The 24,766-nt window shown below is 32.9% G+C and overlaps 1 protein-coding gene across 1 annotated transcript; it reads right to left on the reverse strand.

The window, feature by feature from the left end:
• Nucleotides 17,144-24,521, reverse strand: LOC105158040 (agmatine deiminase). Its single transcript, XM_011074649.2, has 10 exons — nucleotides 24,329-24,521; nucleotides 23,490-23,603; nucleotides 23,313-23,402; nucleotides 23,142-23,226; nucleotides 22,476-22,531; nucleotides 22,291-22,369; nucleotides 20,931-21,065; nucleotides 19,408-19,640; nucleotides 18,687-18,845; nucleotides 17,144-17,491 (listed from the first exon to the last, which is right to left on the reverse strand). Exons 1-10 carry the CDS (start codon nucleotides 24,413-24,415, stop codon nucleotides 17,405-17,407), a joined length of 1,125 nt encoding a protein of 374 aa, XP_011072951.1. The 5' UTR covers nucleotides 24,416-24,521; the 3' UTR covers nucleotides 17,144-17,404.

A 24,766-nucleotide genomic window follows, 5' to 3' on the forward strand; every position in this document is an offset into this window, starting at 1 on the left:
TCTTCCTGAATTTTAATAATATAAAAAAATTTCATTAGTTTTATGGCAATTACATTTACACCCCCCATCTGTTGTCTTTTTACACAAACCACCCCTACCTTTTCAAAGATTACAAAAACCATCCCTAACAACCTTTAAAATTCCAAAATGCCCCTATTGATTTGATCAAATTTAAATACAAATTTTCAAGGATAGAAATGTCTTCAGAGTGTGTTTCTGAAATTACCTAAAGGCAGAGGGGGTGTCAAAATAATGTATATGGGATGAGTAATATGATCCCATAGATTTTTCATGGATAATTACATTCACACCTCCTGATCTATTGCCCTTTTACACAAACGACCATTACCTTTTTAAAAATTACAAAAACCATCCATAGCAGCCTTTAAAAATAAAAAATAACCTTATAGACCCGATCAAACTTTAATTTAATTTTTCAATAACAGAAATGCCCTCAAGGGTGTTTCTATAATTACCAAAAGATAGAAGGGTTGTTAAAGTAATATTTATGGGAATGAATAATATGCCCCTCTATATTTTTTTTATCATTTATACAAATTTATAATTTAAACTTAAATTATTTCATTAATTTTTATTCTTCAATCTCTATATAAAATTAGATCTCTTTAAAATTGAAATGCTAAAAATTATTCAATTAATATATTAATAAATATTAGTTACTAAGTTATAATTTAAATTAAAAATTATCACACTTGTATAAATTATTTTAAATTCTTAAAATTAAAAAGTTTATACTCTATTTTTGTTTATAACTAAATTTTACTAAAATTAATAAATTATACAAATTTATAAATATGTAATAATTGGAAATATTTAATTATATATATTTATACATTTATGTACATATTTTGATGGCGGACCGTTGGGTGAGACCGTAGGCTGCAAAGGGGCGACGGGGGCGAGGGCACAGGCAAGAGTAGAGGGTGGGCACAATGGTAGGATTACAAAAGGGATAATTTTTTTTAAAAAAAAATTAATAATTTAAAATATCATTAATAACTAAATTATTTATTTTACTAATTCTGATATGATTTATATAATGAATAAATTATTTTGAATTATTATTTATTAATTTTAGTAAAATATAATTATAAATAAAAATAGAGTATATAAATAATCTTTTAATTTATTAATTGTATAAATATATTTTTAAATAATTATTTTTAAATATATAAATAATATATATATTTTTAAATAATTGTAAAAGTATGATAATTTATACTCATAATCTAGTAATTGATTTTGTTAATATATTAATTGAATAATTTAATATTTTTAATATTAAAAGATGTAATTTTATATAGAGATTTAATTTAATAAAATAATTTAGATTTGAGTTAAAAAATCAATATAAACCCTAAACCCTACACCCTATTGCTTATATCGATCTTTTAACTCAAATCTAAATTATTTTATTATATTTTTTTATAATTAAATTTTTATATAAAATTACATCTTTTAATAATAAAAATATTAAACTATTCAATTAATATAATAATAAAATTATTTACTAGATTATGAATGCCAAAATCTTAACAGCAAAATATCATAAACAAGCAAACCAATGAATCAACATAAACAATTACTAATAAGACAAATAGAGTAACACTATTTGGAACGACAACAAATGAAAATTTCAGTTTAAACATTCAAAATCACCATTCAATTAAATGAGATCAACCACCAAGTAAGCTACCAAACAATAGAAAATTAAAATGAGACCAAGACCAATTAAAACCGAACAATAGAAATTGAAATTGCGAGAATCTGAGTTGAAACAGAAACAAATATTAATTCTCAACCAAAGAAAATAGCAACATATGATCAGCATAAACAAGTACTAAATAGACAAATAAAGTAAAACACACTGTGATTTAAAGAGTCAAGGCCAATATGATTGAAGTCGTGCATAGATATTGGAATCACAATAAATGAACAATCAACATCCAAAAATCCACTACATTGAATAAACAAACATCAACAAAAGTAACCAAACAATATAAAATTGACTCCAAACCGAACAACAAAAAGATTAAAAAGCTACACTAATGATTAATACAGAAGAAACCATAAATTTAAGTCACAGAAAACAACGGCGGCATCCATTAACACACACAAGGCAAATAGCCAAATAATAGAAATCAATCAAACCATTCAATTGAAACCAAACCAACATAAACAGTCACGACCGGGGATTAAAACAGAACAAAATCATAAAATTGAATCACAGAGAACACCGGCATCTATGAGCACACAAAATTATAAACAAGAAAAACCATTGATTAGGAAGATAAGTGAAGTTCACTTTCTGAAATAAATTACCATTCAAATCCAATCACAAACACAGCTAACGAAATAAAAAAATGAATGCCAAAACCTTAACAACAAAATATCATAAACAAGCAATCAACGAATCAAGATAAACAATTAATAATAAGACAAATAAAGTAAACACAATTTTGAACCACAACAAATAAACATTCCAGTTCAAAACATTCAAAATGCACTGCATTGAATTAAATGAGATCGACCACCATGTAAGCTAACTAAACAATAGAAAATCAAAATGAGACCAAAACCAACTAAAACCAAACAATAGAAATTTAAATTGCGAGAACCGAGAGTTTGAACAGAAACAAATCTTAATTCTCATCCAAAGAAAAATAGCAATATATGATCAGCATAAACAAGTACTAATTAGACAAATAAAGTAAAAAAGCTTGGGGTTTAAAGAGTCAAGGCTAATATGATTGAAGTGGTGCATAGAAATTAGAACCACAACAAATGAACAATTCAACATCCAAAAATATCCACTACATTGAATAATTTGAAATCAAATATCAACAAATGTAACCAAACAATAGAAAATTGATTCCAAACTAAACACAACAAAAAGAATGAAAAGCTGCACCGATGATTAATACAGAAGAAACTATAAATTCAAGACACAAAAACAACAACAGCATCCATTAAAACACATAAGTCATATAGCCAAACAATAGAAAACAATCACATATTGAACCACCCAATTGAAACAAAACCAACATAAACAGTCACGACCAAGAATTAAAACAGAACAAAACCATAAAATCAGATCACAGAAAGAACACCGACATCTATGAGCACACACAAAATTGTAAACAAGAAGAACCATTCATTAGGAAGATAGGTGAAGTTCACTTCCCAGAATGAATTAACATTCCAATCCAATCAGATTCAAAAACACTACCAACGAAATAAAAAAATGAATGCCAAAACCTTAACAGCAAAACCATCATAAACAAGCAAACCGATGAATCAACATAAACAATTACTAATAAGACAAATAGAGTAAACACAATTTGGAACCACAACAAATATACATTTCTGTTCAAAACATTCAAAATCCACTACATTGAATTAAATGCGATCGACCACCATGTAAGCTAACCAAACAATAGAAAATTAAAATGAGACCAAGACCAATTAAAACCAAACAATAGAAATTGAAATTGCGAGAACCAGGGTTGAAACAGAAATAAATCTTAATTCCAACCAAGGAAAAATAGCAAACATATGATCAGCATAAACAAGTACTAATTAGACAAATAAAGTAAAACAGACTGTGATTTAAAAAGTCAAGGCCAATTGAAGTGATGTGATGCATAGAAATTGGAACCACGACAAATTAACAATTCAACATCCAAAAATCCACTACATTGAATAATTTGAGATACAAAATCAACAAATATAACCAAACAATAGAAAATTGATTCCAAACCAAACAACAAAAAGAATGAAAAGCTGCACCGATGATTAATACAGAAGAAACCATAAATTCAAGTCACAAAAACAACAACAGCATCCATTAACACACATAAGTCATATAGCCAACAATAAAAAACAATCACATATTGTACCACCCAATTGAAAACAAAACCATAAAATCGGATCACAAAAAGAACACCGACATCTATGAGAGCACACAAAATTGTAAACAAGAAGAACCATTGATTAGTAAGATAAGTGAAGTTCACTTCCCAAAATGAATTACCATTCCAATCCAATCAGATTCAAAAACACTGCCAACAAAATAAAAAAATGAATGCCAAAACCTTAACAGCAAAATATATCATAAACAAGCAAATCGATGAATCAACAGAAACAATTACTAATAAGACAAATAGAGTAAACACGATTTGCAATCACAACAAATGAACATTTCAGTTTAAACATTCAAAATCCACCATTCAATTAAATGAGATCAACCACCAAGTAAGCTAACCAAACAATAGAAAATCAAAATGAGACCAAGATCAATTAAAATTAAACAAATCTTAATTCTCAACCAAATAAAATATAATCAGTATAAACAAGTACTAAATAGACAAATAAAGTAAAATAGACTGTGCTTTAAAGAGTCAAGGCCAATATGATTGAAGTCGTGCACAGAGATCAGAACCAAAAAAAGTTATATCCAACTAAAATCAAAACATTGGAAAGAAACTTTAGTGTGTTAGGGAACTTACCTCTTTTCTCTGTTGAAGCAAAGCTGCAGAAAAGTTGGCATACGTGTATAGGAAGAAACATAAATAAATAGACATAAAGCAATTAGGAATATAGAGATCAATAATAGTACCTCTACAAAGGCCTAGAACCACACAGATGCAGTTTCCTACAAAGGAGTAAAAAAGTTCCTAATGAACTACAAAATTCAAGCACACAGTCAATATTGATAAAACACTCCAAAAGTAAAATGTCGCTTACTGCAACTCCATCCAAGTCCTAGCCGAGGATGATAAATCATAAGCAAGAAAACACATCCAAAAGATTAATGCAGGTTTGATTTAACTTACCAATATCCAAGTAGTATGATTAACATAATTTCATCAAAATGTAAGAGATAGTTACCACCTGGAAGAAGAGAATCTTGAATGCTGCAAAATATGCAGACAAGGAACTTTATGCCTTAAATTTGCAAACACATATGCATGTTAACGAGAAAAGCAAACCTGAAATGGCAGACGACGAGCAATCTACACACCATAGGTATTCAGAGATACGCCAGGTGAGGCTGCCATTTGACCATATTGACTTCTCTAAATCCTATTGCAGCTTTTCAACAAGCTAAGCTTTTAAGCAAAAATTTTAGCATGATTTGATCAAGATGTAAGATATTGTTGTCACCTGGCTAATAAAATCTTGAGTGTTGCATGCTATGCAGACAAGAGATTCAGATTAGCACATATGAGAGTTGACAAGAAATGCAAACCTGAAATTGTGGACACCGAGCAGTCTTCACAACTTAGACCTTCGTAGAGAGTAGGGGTGAGGCCGCCACATTGAACCACTTCTAAAGCAAAACACATTGACGTCTCTAAATCACTCATTCCAACTTCTTTTACAAACTAAGCTTTTAAGGTAGAACTTTTAGCATCATTTATCAAGAAGTAAGAGATATATACCACGTGAGAGAATACAATCTTGAATGCTGCAAAAATACGGACGAGAGTTATGCTTTATATTCACAATCACACTCAAGCGTTGACAAGAAAAGCAAACCTGATATTGTAGATACCGAATAATCTTCACCCTTTAGGTCACTTGATAGACACACGAGCAATCTTCACGCCTTTGGTCTTCAGAGATACGCCAGGTGAGGCTGCCATTTTAACCATATTGACTTCTCTAAATCCTATTGCAGCTTTTCGACGAGCTAAGCTTATTAAGCAAAAATTTTAGCATGATTTGATCAAGATGTAAGATATTGTTATCACGTGGCTAATAAAATCTTGAGCGTTGCAAACTATGCAAGACAAGAGATTCATATTAGCACATATGAGAGTTGACAAGAAATGCAAACCTGAAATTGTGGACACCGAGCAGTCTTCATGAATTAGGCCTTCGTAGAGATATATAAGCTTTTAAGGTGGAACTTTTAGCATCATTTATCAAGATGTAAGAGATATATACCACTTGAGAGAATACAATCTTGAATGCTGCAAAATAACGGATGAGAGAATTATGCCTTATATTCACAAACACACTGAAGAGTTGACAAGAAAAGCAAACCTGATATTGTGGACACCGAACAATCTTCACCTTTTAGGTCTCTTGATAGACACACGAGCAATCTTCATGCCTTAGGTCTTCAGTGATACGCCAGGTGAGGCTGCCATTTTGACCATATTGACTTCTCTAAATCCTATTGCAGCTTTTCGACAAGCTAAGCTTATTAAGCAAAAATTTTAGCATGATTTGATCAAGATGTAAGATATTGTTGTCACCTGGCTAATAAAATCTTAAGTGTTGCATACTATGCAGACAAGAGATTCAGATTAGCACATATGAGAGTTGACAAGAAATGCAAACCCGAAATTGTGGACACCGAGCAGTCTTCGCAACTTAGGCCTTCGTAGAGAGACAAGGTGAGGCCACCACTTTGAACCACTTCTAAAGCATAACACATATTCACGTCTCTAAATCACTCATTCCAGCTTCTTCTACAAACTAAGCTTTTAAGGTAGAACTTTTAGCATCATTAATCAAGAAAGCATAACACATATTCACGTCTCTAAATCACTCATTCCAGCTTCTTCTACAAACTAAGCTTTTAAGGTAGAACTTTTAGCATCATTAATCAAGATGTAAGAGATATATACCACCTGAGAGAATACATTCTTGAATGTTGCAAAAATACGGACGAGAGAATTATGCTTTATATTCACAAACACACTCAAGCGTTGACAAGAAAAGCTAACCTGATATTGTAGATACCGATCAATCTTCACCCTTTAGGTCTCTTGATAGACACACGAGCAATCTTCACGCCTTTGGTCTTCAGAGATACGCCAGGTGAGGCTGCCATTTTGACCATATTGACTTCTCTAAATCCCATTGCAGCTTTTCGACGAGCTAAGCTTATTAAGCAAAAATTTTAGCATGATTTGATCAAGATGTAAGATATTGTTATCACGTGGCTAATAAAATCTTGAGCGTTGCAAACTATGTAAGACAAGAGATTCATATTAGCACATATGAGGGTTGACAAGAAATGCAAACCTGAAATTGCGGACACCGAGCAGTCTTCACCACTTAGGCCTTCGTAGAGATATATAAGCTTTTAAAGGTAGAACTTTTAGCATCATTTATCAAGATGTAAGAGATATATACCACCTGAGAAAATACAATCTTTAATGCTGCGACGGACGAGAGAATTATGCTTTATATTCACAAACACACTCAAGAGTTGACGAGAAAAACAAACCTGATATTGTGGATGCCGAACAATCTTCACCCTTTAGGTCTCTTGATAAACACACGAGCAATCTTCACGCCTTAGGTCTTCAGAGATACGCCAGGTGAGGCTGCCATTTTGACCATATTGACTTCTCTAAATCCTATTGCAGCTTTTCAACAAGCTAAGCTTATTAAGCAAAAATTTAGCATGATTTGATCAAGATGTAAGATATTGTTACCACGTAGCTAATAAAATCTTGAGTGTTGCAAACTATGTAAGACAAGAGATTCATATTAGCACATATGAGAGAAGACAAGAGATTCATATTAGCACATATGAGAGTTGACAAGAAATGCAAACCTGAAATTGCGGACACCGAGTAGTCTTCACGAATTAGGCCTTCGTAGAGATATATAAGCTTTTAAGGTGGAACTTTTAGCATCATTTATCAAGATGTAAGAGATATATACCACTTGAGAGAATACAATCTTGAATGCTGCAAAATAACGGACGAGAGAATTATGCCTTATATTCACAAACACACTGAAGAGTTGACAAGAAAAGCAAACCTGATATTATGGATACCGAACAATCTTCACCCTTTAGGTCTCTTGATAAACACACGAGCAATCTTCACGCCTTAGGTCTTCAGAGATACGCCAGGTGAGGCTGCCATTTTGACCATATTGACTTCTCTAAATCCTATTGCAGCTTTTCAACAAGCTAAGCTTATTAAGCAAAAATTTAGCATGATTTGATCAAGATGTAAGATATTGTTACCACGTAGCTAATAAAATCTTGAGTGTTGCAAACTATGTAAGACAAGAGATTCATATTAGCACATATGAGAGTTGACAAGAAATGCAAACCTGAAATTGCGGACACCGAGTAGTCTTCACGAATTAGGCCTTCGTAGAGATATATAAGTTTTTAAGGTGGAACTTTTAGCATCATTTATCAAGATGTAAGAGATATATACCACTTGAGAGAATACAATCTTGAATGCTGCAAAATAACGGACGAGAGAATTATGCCTTATATTCACAAACACACTGAAGAGTTGACAAGAAAAGCAAACCTGATATTATGGATACCGAACAATCTTCACCCTTTAGGTCTCTTGATAGACACACGAGCAATCTTCATGCCTTAGGTCTTCACAGATACGCCAGGTGAGGCTGCCATTTTGACCATATTGACTTCTCTAAATCCTATTGCAGTTTTTCGACAAGCTAAGCTTTTAAGCAAAATTTTAGCATGATTTGATCAAGATGTAAGATATTGTTGTCACCTAGCTAATAAAATCTTGAGTGTTGCAAACTATGACAAGAGATTCAAATTAGCACATATGAGAGTTGACAAGAAATGCAACCTGAGATTGCGGACACCAAGCAGTCTTCACGACTTAGGCCTTCGTAGTGAAACTAGGTGAGGCCGCCACTTTGAACCACTTCTAAAGCAAAACACGTATTCACGTTTCTAGATCACTCATTCCAGCTTCTTTTACAAACTAAGCTTTTAAGGTAGAACTTTTAGCATCATTTATCAAGATGTAAGAGATATATACAACTTGAGAGAATACAATCTTGAATGCTGCAAAAATACGGACGAGAGACTTATGCCTTATATTCACAAACACACTCAATAGTTGACAAGAAAACCAGACCTGATATTGTGGATACCGAACAATCTTCGCCCTTTAGGTCTCTTGATAGACACACGCAAGGCTGCCAGTTTGAACAACTTCTTGAGCAAGATGCTTATTAACTTCTCTGATTACTTATTGCAGCTTCTTCTACGAGCTAAACTGGGATAACAAATTGCAGGGACTGAGTCATGTTAGGTCTTCAAGAGATGCAAGGTGATACTAACCATTTTGAACAACTTCTGGAGTAAGACACGTACTATCTTCTCAGAATCACACTTTGCAACTTCTTCTCCAAGCTAAGTTCATCAAAAATATTAACTAAATACTATAGTGGATTACTAAAAAAGCAGTGAAACCAACTAATAGCAACGGTTAAATGCAGAATATAACCTGTTCATATGTGCCCAAGAAAATGGCATCTAGGTAGTCCCAATTACACACTGGAGCTATATAAACATGCTAAAGAAAGGATGTTTGTGGTCATCGCGTGAGAGAAGCATGCACATTAACTAAATACTAGAGTTATTCACTGAAACTGTCAAACCAACTATCGCAATTGTTAAATGCATGATACAACCTATTTATATGCCTAACAACTGGCATCTAGCTAATCCCGGTTACTATACTGGAGCTGAATAAACACGCTAAAGAAATTATTTTTGTAGTTACTGCTTGAGAGAAGTATGAATACAAGAATTCTTTGTGCAGTCACAGGAAATAAACAACTAAAAGATTGAAGCAGCAGCAATGTGACACTAGAAAGAATAATTATATGAGGAAAGACATGCAGAAAAAGTGAAGAGGACCATTATCAACAAACTCAGGATAACAAGAGAAACATGCTCCACAAACTGTACACCCGATAGTTTAAGTACCTGGCTGTACAACATGCAGTCCATGTAGATGTAAAGGAAAGGGAAGTTCTTTATTGTCTCTGTTATCCAACATAACCTGAAAAAGTAACTAACCAAGAAGGAAAACATACAATATCGAACTATGATTTCTCCTGCTAATAGAAAGATGATGGTGTGAATCCGATAAGACTCTGATACAAATAAATTACTGAATTTAAAAATTAATCAGAACCATAAGAAAACTCAAGCAAATTGATACACCACTGAAAATAATACAGAAATACACACCATTGGAAATAGTATACTGCTGCTGCATCATAACATTAAGTTTGTCATCCCAAACTCGATTGCGAGGAGATACTATACTACTGTTGCATCATAATATGAAGTTTGTCATCACAAACTTGATGGCAAGAAGATACGTACAGGAGATGATAAGAGCAAAAGCAGATATGACAGAAACATCCATGGAAAAATAACATTCCAGTTACCATTTTCCATATATTACAGCCACATAAAATTGGTGATGAAACGGCTGTGAAATGATGATGACCGAGAATTAAAGCAGAACAAAACCATAAAATCGGATCACTGAAAGAACACCGGCATCTATCAGCACACACAAAATCGTAACAACCATTGATTAGGAAGAAAAGTGAAGTTCACTTCCCAGAATGAATTACCGTTCAAATCCAATGAGAAACACAACTAACGAAATAAAAAAATGAAGGCCAAAACCTTAACAGCAAAATATCATAAACAAGCAATCAATTAATCAAGATCAATTACTAATAAGACAAACAAAGTAAACACAATTTGGAACCACAACAAATGAATATTTTAGTTCAAAACATTCAAAATCCACTACATTGAATTAAATTAGATCAACCACCAAGTAAGCTAACCAAACAATAGAAAATCAAAACCAAACAATAGAAATTGAAATTGCAAGAACCGAGGGTTGAAACAGAAACAAATCTTAATTCTCATCCAAAGAAAAATAGTAATATATGATCAGCATAAACAAGTACTAATTAGACAAATAAAGTAAAACACACTGTGGTTTAAAGAGTCAAACCCAATATGATTGAAGTGGTGCATAGAAATTGGAACCACAACAAATGAACAATTCAACATCCAAGAATCCACTACATTGAATAATTTGAGATCAAACATCAACAAAGGTAACCAAACAATAGAAACTTGATTCTAAACCAAACAACAAAAAGAATAAAAAGCTGCATCGATGAATAATACACAAGAAACCATAAATTTAAGTCACAAAAACAACAACAGCATCCATTAACACACATAAGTCATATAGCCAAACAATAGAAAACAAACACATATTGAACTACCCAATTGAAGCAAAACCAACATAAACAGTCACGACCAAGAATTAAAATAGAACAAAACCATAAAATCGGATCACAGAAAGAACACCGAGATCTGTGAGCACACGCAAAATCGTAAACAAGAAGAACCATTGATTAGTAAGATAAGTGAAGTTCACTTCTCAAAATGAATTACCATTCTAATCCAATCAGAAACACTGCCAACGAAATAAAAAAAATGAATGTCGAAACCTTGACTGCAAAATATCACAAACAAGCAAACCGATGAATCAACATAAACAATTACTAATAAGACAAATAAAATAAACACAATTTGGAACCACAACAAGTGAACATTTGTTAGTTTACACATTCAAAATCCACTACACATTGAATTAAATGAGATCGACCACCAAGTAAGCCAACCAAACAATAGAAAATCAAAATGAGACCAAGACCAATTAAAACCAAACAATAGAAAATGAAATTGCGAGAACCGAAGGTTGAAACAGAAACAAATCTTAATTCTCATCTAAAGAAAAATAGCAATATATGATCACCATAAACAAGTACTAATTAGACAAATAAAGTAAAACAGACTGTGGTTTAAAGAGTCAAGGCCAATATGATTGAATCGGTGCATAGAGATTGGAACCACAACAAATGAACAATTCAACATCCAAAAATCCACTACAATGAATAATTTGAGATCAAACATCAACAAATGTAACCAAACAATATAAAATTGATTCCAAACCAAACAACAAAAAGATTACAAAGCTGCTATGATGATTGATACAGAAGAAACCATATATTCAAGTCACAAAAACAAAAACGGCATCCATTAACACACATCAGTTATATAGCCAAACAATAGAAAACAATCACAACAACCACCCAATTGAAACAAAACCAACATAAACAGTTAGGACCAAGGATTAAAATATAACAAAACCTTAAAATTGGATCACAGAAAGAACACCCACATGTATCAGCACACAGAAAATCGTAAACAAGAAGAACCATTGATTAGGCAGATAAGTGAAGTTCACTTCCCAAAATGAATTACCATTCCAATCAGAAACAGTGCCAACAAAATAAAAACATGAACTCCAAAACCCTAACAGCAAAATATCACAAACAAGCAAACCGATGAATGAACACAAACAATTACTAAATAAGACAAATAAAGTAAACACAATTTGGTTGAAAGAGTCAAGGCCATTATGATTAATGTGATGCATAGAGAATTTTTTTTTCCACAATAAATGCGTACAACTCACCATCCAAATATCAACTACATCAACCAAATCATTTGAGACCAAGCATCAAGAAAACTAATCAAACAGTAGAAAATCAATTCCAGATCGAAACACCAATCACCAAACAGCAGATTGAAACATCCAGAATTGATGATGAAATGGAACAAATCCATAAATTCCAGCGACGAAAAGGACAATGGCTTCTATTAACACACAAAATCATAATCGAGAAGAACCAGTGAACTTGTAAACGAAGTCCACATCCCCAAAAAATGAATCACCATCCCAATAAGAAAAAAATGAAGGTCGATATCATAACGACAAAAATCATAAACAAGCAACCATCGAAGATAAACAAAAATAGAGTTTGCGCACAAAAATATTCGTCATCTTGCCCATCAAAACCAAAACCAATACCAGTCAAAGAGAAAAAAGAATGTCAGCACGGCAAGAAAGCAAAAACCCTAATCCAAATGTAAATCAGCGTCTCCACTGGAACATGCCAAGAATCAATTTCACCCAAGAATTTCAAGAATCACAACAAAGAAAGAGAGAATTCACTGAAACCAATACACAAACTACATCACACTGAATTCAAATTGCACTACAGAATCAAACTAGAAGAGAAAAGATTAAACCATTAAACTACAGCAAAAAGCAGCAAACAGGGGGAGGGGGAAGCGGGTAGGCGGGCAATGGGTGTATTTATATAGTGTGAGACGCGGTTGGAACCTTTTGAATTGAAATCCGCATATAGCCGTTGTACCAAGTAAACTTATTACATATTTTTATTTTTATTTTTATTTTTTGCTAATATTTTTTCTTTGGTACGAGGATTGACAAAATCAAAACAATTTTATGTTTTCTTTTACTACTGTTTCAACTCTCGAATAATTTCTCACTGATTAAGCAGCGATATTTCATATTTGGATTTTGAAATCTTCTCCAAAAACTATTTTAATTTTTCAGAATATTTACATTATCATTCACAAATAAATCGTATATACAAAAAATAGACAATAGTAAATTGAAAAAGAAGACATTGAATAGATACAGAGTTGGAAATGACGTCATGGTTGACAAACCACGATGACGGTCTAAACCAGAGTGAATTAATTAAAGAGACGACAAAGAGAGTCTGTCTAAACGATTTTTTGACTGAAAAACTTAAGAGTATTTATGTATTTATGTAATTCTCCAAGAATTTTCAAACTTCTTACAAAAATAAAATATATTATAATTAGGGCAAATCAGGAGGTGTGGAGGTAATTTATCATATTAATTGATATATTTATATTTACGTAATTAATTATTGTTTCAATCAGAAGAAAAAAAAACTACTTATTAATTATTATCAAAATAGATACATACTTATTTATAGATAAGATCTTAATCTTACAATTATTAAATATTAATCTTTCCACTTAAATAAGAATCAATCAATAGAATTTCATAATGAAGAAAAGATCAACGTATCAAACAATACAAAGATATTATTAAAAATGACAATGGATCAGGTTTGACGTGGATTTTCCAAAATTCTGAACTCGAGTCATCAACAAATTGTTGGATCCAAAACTCGACGCACCTTGGGCCCGATAGACTTAAAAACTTAATTAACACTAAAACTTGATTAACACATAAAACTTAAAAACTTGATTAACACATCAAAATACTCCCCAAACAAAATGGATCCAAGTTTAATCAAATCGAAACCCATTATCGTTCCTCTAGTCTAGTCGTATCTTTGTATTTTATAGCTCATAATCACCTAAAATTGGTGGGATTATAAATATTTTCTGGCTTCTACTAACAATGTCGATGGAGACAATGCTAATTTAATTTGATATTCATCACGTCACTATTTTTTATTTATTTTCTTGTGTGATTTATACGAATAATGCCATTTATTATATTCAAATTTCCAACTCAATAAATGTAATCCATTATATTATTCAAAGGAATAAAAATTTCAGATTCTAATAAAAGGAAATATTTTATAAATAGACTAGCTTTTATATTATTGAATTTGAATATTTAATTGTGAATATTCGAATATAAATAAAATTCAAATAAAATATTTGACTGGTTTTGGATTTGATCTCTGGGCAACAACTTGCAAACTAAAAATTTCTTTTCACAATAAGGACACTTATGGACACGTTCCATTAGTCATTGCCGATCTCTTTATTTCAAAGTAAAAATAAATAAATTAAACCCATTCATAATGTTTGGTTTTGTTTTTAGCTTGTTTTTGAGTATTTTGTGGAGACAGAAAGAGAAAAACAAAGATAAATAAAAATAAGTTAGAGATAGTGTGTATGTTTGAATTTATTTTTGGAGATAATATAAAATAAATTTGGTATATTTGATGTTGGGTAGTGAGAAGACAAAAAGTACTGTTTATTGTCAAATCATGTCTTTTTTATATATATTTTTATAAAAATATATATAATTTATTTGTAAATATAGAGAGAGAAATTTTAGTTTTGTCCCCTACTCACTGTTACAAAATACCTAGAAACGAGACAAAAATTAGCAAAATATTGAATGCCAAACATTGCTTCGGTTTTGGGCCATCTCAACGAAGCCAAACATAATGCTCATGTTTTGTTTTAGTCAGCAAAAAGCCCCCATTCTGTTAGCAACTAACAAGAAGTGGAGGGACGCGCATCTGCTGCGTTTGGTAGTCTTTTTCTGCGGTTTAGGTTCATATTTAATGATACTTTGGACTAAAATACCCCTCTATGGGTCAATATAATATACAAAGGTTTTTTTTGGCTTATTTTGTGTCTTTCTTTTTGTCATTTCAAACCCTAAAAAATAAGTATTAAATTTTGCTATATTAAATTATATTTAATTTATTTAATATTAAATATTAAATTATATTATATTTTAATTCAAATAACTATATAATTATTTATTATTAAATCTAAAATTAAATTAATTAAAATATATATTTAATTACAAGAATTATTTTTAATTAGCCAAAAATATTTAATCATTATAATTATTCTTAATTAACTAAAAGATATTTTATTATTTAAAAAGAAAATGATATTTGGCCCCTTTTTCGCCTGAAACTTGTTTCTAAGTTTCCGGCACCGTTCGGATGAATTTCCGACGGCCAATGGTACCATTAGAATCCTCTCTTCAAGACGAACATTTCCATACCTTCAATTTCAGTTTTCGTCAATCATAGAGTGTGGGCTCAAGTAACGATCGGCGAACATGTTTGCCATCGATTCTTCTCCGTCCGATCGAATCTCGGTCTCAAACTATCACCATCATACTCGTCTCTTCAAGACGATTCTAAAGGTGGTGGGGGGAGCAGCGAGGGAAAGGGGGTGGGGGGCAGTTAATGTTTTTTTAATATATTATTATATTTTTAAAATATTAAATAATTTATATATAATATAAGTTGAATAATTTGTTTAATGTAGACCTTTCATTCTTTTTAAAATCTAACGGTTGAGATTAATTGATTAGATCTAACGATCAATATTTGATCGAAAAAGATCCAACGGTCATTAAAATAAGAAATAATACATATTAAGTAAGGGTATAACGATCATTTTCTAAAAAATTAACACCGTTAGTTGGATTTAATGGAAAGGGGGCAATTTAGCTGAATTTTACAAAATACATGGGAGCTTTTAGCCTATTCTGAAAACAGGGGGAGGCTTTTGCAGTGAAAACACATTAGCCTATTCTGAAAACAGGGGGAGGCTTTTGCAGACTTTTGAAAACACAGGGGGCTTTTATGAATTTTGTCCATTATTTTTAAGGTATAATTACAATTTTCTCTCTTGAGATTTAGTGAAGTAACATGCAAATCTGTTACAATTTTCTCTCTTGAGATTTAGTGAAGTAACATGCAAATCTGTTACAATTTTCTCTCTTGAGATTTAGTGAAGTAACATGCAAATCTGTTACAATTTTCTCTCTTGAGATTTAGTGAAGTAACATGCAAATCTGCTATGGTTTGAAAATATTACATCTACTACTCTTGAAGTTTGCTTCGTTTAACAAATAAGTCATTTTTGTTAGTCAAAAATCATTGTATTAGTGGATATTAAAAAATAAACTCAATACAAATTGATATTTACCTTCGATTGACTTATTACTGATTTATTGTAGGTTAAATAAATTTTTTGTAACTAAACTACCCTTATATATACCTACAGACATGCATTAATTCGTAAATATGTATAGGATAATTTGATTATAAAAAAAATTAATCTGACTTGCAATAAATCAAATGGGGGTAAATTGAATATTTATCCAATCTTTTTATTAATATCATTGAATTCGGTGAATTTTAACTAAATGAAAAGATTTATTTGTTAAACAGAATCAAGCATCAAGAATGTTAGATGTAAGTTTTTAAAAGACAAAAATTTACATATAATTACGCCAAATATCAAGCAACAAACAGTGCAATCATCCCTATTTTCTAACGTTCGCAGGTGACGGCAGGTCGGAAGGACAACATGTATCCGTGGTATCAAGTGAAGGCGAATTGTGGCTGTTTTCAGGTAGCTGTGGAGGTTGCTGATGAAGAGAGAGTCACTCTCCACTTATAGAGCTTTGCTCCTTATACAGAACATGGCAATAAATTGTGCCACCCTATACTGTAATGTTTAATTAAATAAATATTTCCCCAATGTCCCAATTTATTATACAACCAATTTAAGAAAGTGACAAAAGAGCAAAAAACCAATAAAAAAGAAATCACACTCAATTATTCTTTTAAGAAAAATAGAAAGTAAACACAACACTGCTTTACGCAATATACGTATCCATCATTTAATCACTGAAGTAGATACTTGATAAATTATCATGTTCGATAAATAATCTAATTATGCCCAAACCAAATATGTATCTCACACAAGAAAGTAAGCGACCCCTTAAATTATTTCAGGAAAGGACCAAACAATTATCCCACAAAAACTGGAAACAGCTATGTTCCAAAAGCACTAAAACCGACTGAATCCCTCAAAAAATCTGGAGAATATAGGTTACGAGTTACAGCCCTGCCATTTTTCATAGCAAGCATAAAAAAGTTATGGGCAAGCAGGTTGCTGTTGTGTGATACAATGTATATTTCCTCCTCCGAGTACGATCTCACGTGCGCCTTCGATCCTGACAATCTGAACCCAAATGTTAAGGAAGATGAGTTAGTTGGCCATTGTGAAAATTTGAGAATATTAAAGAACGGAAATATATGAAAATAATAACAATAAATGTAGGAAATCTACAGTTCCCATCTTTATGGGGAGTAAGCCCCTAGCTCTTTTGTCATTAACATCTGTCTTTTAGCTAATCTATCATTTAACTAAAATAATATGATGCTTATTAATGATTCAAGGATGTCCTCGTTTTGCAGTTTTCTCTCTCAACACTCACGCATTATCAAGCAATAGTCGGGAAAGAGGAGCAGAGTTGATTCATGCAAACACAGGGATACTGTTTTTGCTGGTAAATAGTAGGGTAGTTAAGAGTCTTAAGACCATTTAGCAGAGCACTAAGGCCTGAAAGACATGCTATGCTTAGTTCCATTTCAGGTACTTCTAAAAGCAGTCAAAAATGACTTCTACATACTGTAGTGAGCGTTTTGGTTGGTTTGAAACCAGCCTCAATCCCCAACTACCAAAAATACCCAAAATCAAACGCAGCCTATCATACCCTTTCTTCCTATGTTTACGTATAAAAAATTATAGAACTTCCCCTGTTAAAATATGATTTGACATATACAATAACTTGTCTTCTAAGATAGCAGTAGAAACGTACTTCCATCCATTTTCAATACTTTTCAACTACTTCTAATAACAACACCGAACACCAATCATGTTCTCCAATACAGTTTTCATTCCCCTCCAAACTTAAATTCATTTCCTCAAACCAATCAAAATCAATAAAAAAAACTCCTAGCCCTCCAATGGGATATTGCCAGATGATTCTAAAAAAGATAATATCTTTATTTCTTGATTCAAGACCCTATCATCACATGGCAATGCTAATGGGTCATGAACTTGAATACAATAACTGAAACATTGAACAAATATGGTTTCTCTTCCTATGAGTTCCGATCTTCCAAGTTATTCTTGGAAGTCCGGCAAACGGAGTCAGCATGCCCTTTCATCCTAACTAAAATTGAGGGTTTTATCCTCGCAACAAAGGTGAGGAGGATGTCTATCTTTTAAATGAAGCTCAAATGTGCCCAACTACTAGATGGTATCAGTATCACCCCAATGTATATTAGATATAACAAAGATATTTGAGTACACTAGATCTTATGCTGATATGAAACTGTCCAACAATATAGGGAAAACTGAAATTCCTTACCTCATAATCTGGAAATGCAGAAGACAAAACACGAACAGCTTCATCATCCCACTTTTTGTCTCCAAATTGGGGTGTAATTACTGCTCTATTGGCAAGGTAGAAGTTTATATATGAAGCAGCAAGCCTTGTTCCAGGAATCCTTGCTTTAGCATCACCATCCTGTTTCCAGCCCAAAAAAAATAAGTGAAGAGAGCTTTGGCAACATACTAGCTTACAGTCAACTCTAGTGGGGGTCTATAGGCAGTGTAATTGGGGTTCATAGGATGTTTTGTCATATGCTCCCGTCCAAGGGCCTAAGGTGGGATATTCCTAATGGAAAGGCTCAACTAGATGCGCAGGATCCAGCAAAGAGACAACAAGTATGAAACAGTACACAATATGCTCACTGTTGCGCAGTTTTATCTACTGGTGTGGCCTGCACAAAGGCAGGCGTTCTGATTCATCTATATGAACAAACTATGTCAAAGCTGGACTTAAAAAGTACAAAATTATACTTATTTTCTTAAGGAAGAATGAAAATAAAAGTAGTGTCACAATTCGTTCGCTTATTGATTGACTACTGTTATTTTGCTTTATAAAAAATGCAATCAATCATAAAGAGCACCTTAGTGATTTCACACGGGAAAAGGTACAACTATCTGACCTCAAGAGAAGTGTCAATTTCCAGATTCAAATGCAATCAAAACACTGAGAAGGGAATGATAATAAAAATAATTTTGACCTGTTGTAATCCAGCAGCCTCCTCATCTGTCATATAAAGTGGCCCAGGAACATGAAGTTTGATAATTTCCAGCTTTCTACCTTTGGCATCTGTTACACTGGTAAGAATGGAAAGGGCTTCCACAGATCGTTCGTATTGGGGGTCTGATTCATCATCAGTCCATGACAACAAAACTACACCAGGCCTTGCAAAACAGCACATGTTATCAATATGACCATTAGTGTCATCATCACCTGCAAAATAAATGGCAAAAACTTTAGTAACAAGGTTTATTTAAAGCATAAAAAGTTTCAGCTTCTGAAAGTCGACGACAACAAGGAATATCTTAAATAAATTAGAAGGAAAAGTCAAAAGAAAGGGATGGTGATACGTAAGCCTCGTACCCTGCCAACCATACAGGTTCTGTTGTTCTATACAACTAATGCTGTATATATCAGGGTCAAAGATGGAAGAAAACTACTGTATCATGTACGAATATTTGGTACTTTTACGCAGATAAACTTGTGGATCGAACGAACATCAGAACTTATGTAAGAATATGATTTCATATACCTAAAGCAATCTTCATTTTCTCTCAACTAAATAGCAGTCTGCAGTCAAACTGCATAGAACAATTTTGGATATCGATGAGGTAGAATAAAACAAAATGAAGAAAGTTCTAGAATGTCCCATCTCAGTTTGATTAAGGGCCATAATTGTCCTGGGACCTTAACGATGTGCAAAAGCTTACTGGACAAGAGACCTGACAGGAAGTTCTAAAATTCTATTCTGATATCAATCAAAATATCATGATAAGATGGTAAAGAAACAGGAGTTCCTGCATAAAACTGAATATGGCAGAGCATGCCTCAATTATTACAGTGACATAGCAGTCCTCTTACCCAACATCAACCACTTGAGTTACACCAAGACATCTCATGTGATTTGAACACACAAAAAGAACCATGATGCTACAGATTTTGCTTTTATCTCTTCTTTCTTTATCTCACCTTCTAATTAGCAAGGAAACCATAAATCTTAATTTCTACAAAAGTCATGACTTAAGAACAAATTGCCCTTTTTGAAGGTCTGGTTTTTGGGACAGCAATTAAACAAAGCTAATGCTGTTAGAAATCTACTTGATAAAGCGTGTCTTGTCAACCAAATGGAGACCCCTGTACAAAATAAGTAGGATCAATATGTTTCTAACTCTGTGAAGACACTTAACTACAAGTAATCTATTAAATGGAGAAAGATCATATCATTTAGTTTTAGTACCAGCTTAACTGATGCATTGGAGTATCTATTGTACATATTTAATTTTCTAACTGATACCATGGAGCATAGAGTACGAGGTCCATGGTTATGCAAAACTGTCTACCACAAAATCAAAATAAAACAAGTACAAACAACAAACCATATTTGTTAATCCAGTTTCATGGTTGCACAGAGAAGATTTTCGTCATTGAATTATTTATATAGGTTCCTAAAATCAGGTGACCGGTAGGCAGAATGCTATGCCAGAAAGTGAACAAGAAGAATACCAAACAACCCCCGAGGTAGCCAGATGATCGTCTTGACTCCAAGATATGCTTTGAGCTCATCCTCAATTTGTACTTTGGTTAAACCAGGGTTTCTATTTTTATTCAGGAGGCACTCTTCTGTTGTAAGGCAAGTCCCTGAAGAAAGAAAAAGGATTAACTATATGATCATGTTAATATTGAATTTTAGGGATAAAAATATTAACTTAAGAACCTGGACCTTTTCTCTATGTTAGCAAATGCTCATATTTAATAAAGGGGTTTCGAAATGATTTTCCATATTACATTAAAAATAAGAAAACTTTATCTATCTGATACAATCAGTAACCACAATGATGTCTTCTTTCCCCGGTAGAAATGCCAGCTAAGACAGTGGAATTACACTCTAATGATTCAGATCATCACATTGTTAAGATTATAATATTCATTCATTGTTTGAACAATTTCCACAGCCAATCTCAACCCCAAAATACTGAGAAAAACCTTGTTTGAATGGTTCACATAAAAATTATTTATGCAGTAGTAAGATTAACAAATCATCCTTTTCACTGCAAACAACTCAAGGGCCTCAGCCCAAGTGGTTATTGGAAGTTCAACTACAAAGAAGATCCTCTGCGGGAATGGTTATTACATTCACCAATATAATATGGTGATGGCATACATATTTATTCCTCAGAATCAGTTTGGACTTGCTTCATATTTGCATGATTGGACATATAATGAATCTACTCTTTTCTTTACAAAGAAGTCATTTTGCATTTTCATTCCCAAATAATTCCAAACTGAAAACAGGAAGAAAATTAAGTGATCAGCTCAAGTATTTGAATAAAGAATAAAGCTTAGAGGCACTTGACATTTTCATCCCTGGTGTTATTTGTTGCCCTATTTCTCATTAAGGTATTTTTCCTCTCATCACAACTTAAAAAATTTTCTTGAGAACATAAAGCTAATGACCCTATTATTAGCTAATAGGTCTGTTGATTCTCACTAAGATATAGTTTCCTAGACATGCAACTTTTATAATACAATAGGGATTCTGCAATGAGGTTTATGAATCTTGCTGAGAAACTGGGTTATGTCGATCATGGCTTGACATGATGCAGAAATCATGGTGAACTATGATCATCTGCACCCTGTCTGAAATTCTGTTCACAAGGTCAGCATATGTTGTCATACTCTGTTACGTGTTTGACACATCACATTTACCTTCTTACAAGTTTGTTTTACTAGCAGTGCAATACATCAAAGATAATGATAAGAAGTGCAATTGGTCACCCTCCTAAGCACAGAGAGTTGGTAATAGACTAGACAGTGTTCAGAAAGATAAATTAGTCATGTGAACAGGCAAGAAAATTTTATAAACCTTCCCCGTCTACATGAATGCTTCCACCTTCAAGAATCATGGAATGGGCAAACCTTGGAATCTTTTCAATTTCCAGAACCTACAACAGAAAGTGTCAAGAAGCCAACATGAAAAGGTGGTAAGTGTAGTTGCAATAAAGTTGTCCACCTTCCAATCTTAGACTTTCTGGTTACAGTTTGACCAACCTTTCTAGCAATAAGTAGGTCTAGGCTCCAATCTTCATAACAACCTTCCTCTATGCCTAGGAAAATCAAACAGGATTGTATCATAACCTTCTCCCAAATAGTTGAGATGAGCACATGATACAGATCTAAACCAGAAATTCTTCCCAGCTAGTGGAGAAATATCATAAAACAGATCTTAGTGCAGATAGAAAGAAAGTGAAAGCAATAGAAACCAATAAAAAACAACTAATAAATATTAATTGAGTAAATTCAAACTACAGATCAAATAAGAGAACATGAGAAACCCAACAATGGTTTCATGAAACTGGAACAGTAAATATAAATTTCCAGTTAAGCAATTTAAAAATAAACCAAACAGCACTTTCACTACGAGCTTCACGCTTCGCAGCATAGAGAATCAGAGATTAACAAAATTCAATATAAAGACTCATCTTTCAGTAGCTATTCAATACAGTTGGGAATTTGAAGAGGTAGCTGAAGCAGTTGATATACATTAGCTAAACTAATCAATGTATTATTGTTAGACTCATCCTATCAGGCTAATCAAGAGGTGTTTCCCATCAAAACAGCCACATATATACCACATTTGATGTTCAGCTTTTGAACTTGGAAAGCATATTTTCGGAAAAAGTGGAAGCATTTGAAAGGTCCTGTAAGCAGCCTTACCACCATAACTATTGAAGTTCCAATCAATTCCTGCAATCTTGTTGCCCAGCTTCTCTTTACTTGACAAACTATTTCTAATAACAAACTGCGAAAAGTAATTGCAATTCTAGAAATATAATTTCAGTGGCAAAGGAAAATAATATAATTTCAACAAGGAAGTGAAAAGCTCACAGTTGGACCAGTGTCACGAAACCAAGAATCATTCATGTTCATCTCCACCACCCTAATATGTCCTGGCAACTGGCTGCGTGCATTTTCCCACTGCCCAGGAAGTCTTATAAACTCAGAGGAACTATCAAAACAGAAATAAGAATTACTGCAAATTGTTAAATATCTGATCATTCCAACCTGGGCTGAACTGGCACATACAGTAACAGGCTCAAATCTTGAAATTGCAGAGGCAACATTGGCAAATGCACGTTGACCATGCACTCCATGGTCTCGCCAATTGTCAGGCCGCTCCTATGACTCAAGGGAAGAATGAATATGATTAAGCCTTCCTAGCTTTTTCTCTAGTTTACAATAGCAAGGAAGGTGGAAGCAAACACATGATGATGCAGATGAGTGAAAAAATGCAAATTTCAATATCCTAGGGAAACAGAAAAGAAATTTAGAGGAAGATACTTCTGAAAAGACATCTTACAAAATCTTAATAATTGACTGCAAAGAAAAATCACAGAAGCAAAATCTATGGCATATTAAGCATTGACTGGCACATCAAATACAGAAAACTCTCGTAAAGATTCAGTTTGAAATTTGATGTCCACTTTGTGCAACTCTGCTGATATCCAGTTCATCTTTCAGCACATTACACCAATCGCAAAATCACAAGTCTTACAAGTAGCATAAAACACAAAGCAAATGAATATGTTCTCTGTTTTGTCGGAAGATGAAACATGAGCAACGACGCTACGCGCCAACATCAGGTGGTAACGTTGCACGAAACTGAAGAGCAAGATTTCTATCAATTCTAAAAGCAAACAAAACTTACCCTTTCCTTCTAATACTTATCCAAGTCTGGCACAAACTACACCTAGTAAAGGTTTTTTACATTAAGTACAGGTAAACCTCAGTACGAGGAGAGCAAAATATCATCAAAGAAAAATCTCAAAATTTTCTACCATCGAGAACACGAAAGAGAATACGTGCAAAACCAAAATCAGACAGAAAAAGATGGAAAAACTCACAGGCCAGCCCATCCAGCATTGCGAATGGAGTTCCCACTCCGCGGGCATGTAGAATCCATGCTCAACGGGCGTCCCCTTTAGTTCCATTGTCGCTTTATCTCTCTATGCGGAATGAATCCCGAGTGTACCAAGAAGCTGCAGATGCAAATTGCAAAGCTAATACTAAAGTGAGCTTTTGGAGACTAGATTGGAGACCGTGCAAATACGTAGGTATTTAATACAATTGCCCGACATCGTACGCGGTACTGCCTGCCATAATATTTTTAATTATAAGTTTAAGCAAGCACGGAAATTGTTTTGTGCTTCGATTTGTGATAACATTATTCAATATTTATTTATATTTGATATAGAGTTCACAATTTGTCGACATAGATAAAAACTCTTCTAAGATAAATATTATTTAATAGAGTTTGAATCTCTTAAATATATGTTTGAATA

This window comes from Sesamum indicum, linkage group LG3 (assembly GCF_000512975.1).
Source record: "Sesamum indicum cultivar Zhongzhi No. 13 linkage group LG3, S_indicum_v1.0, whole genome shotgun sequence".
Lineage (NCBI taxonomy): Eukaryota > Viridiplantae > Streptophyta > Magnoliopsida > Lamiales > Pedaliaceae > Sesamum > Sesamum indicum.

Coding starts and splice junctions, on each gene's coding strand:
- LOC105158040 (XM_011074649.2), bottom strand. CDS start 24,415: ATGGAACTAAAGGGGACGCCCGTTGAGCATGGATTCTACATGCCCGCG. Junction 19,641..20,930: donor GCTACCTCGGGGGTTGTTTG/GTATTCTTCTTG, acceptor TTTATTTTGCAG/GTGATGATGACACTAATGGT. Junction 18,846..19,407: donor AGGCTGCTGGATTACAACAG/GTCAAAATTATT, acceptor GGCTGGAAACAG/GATGGTGATGCTAAAGCAAG.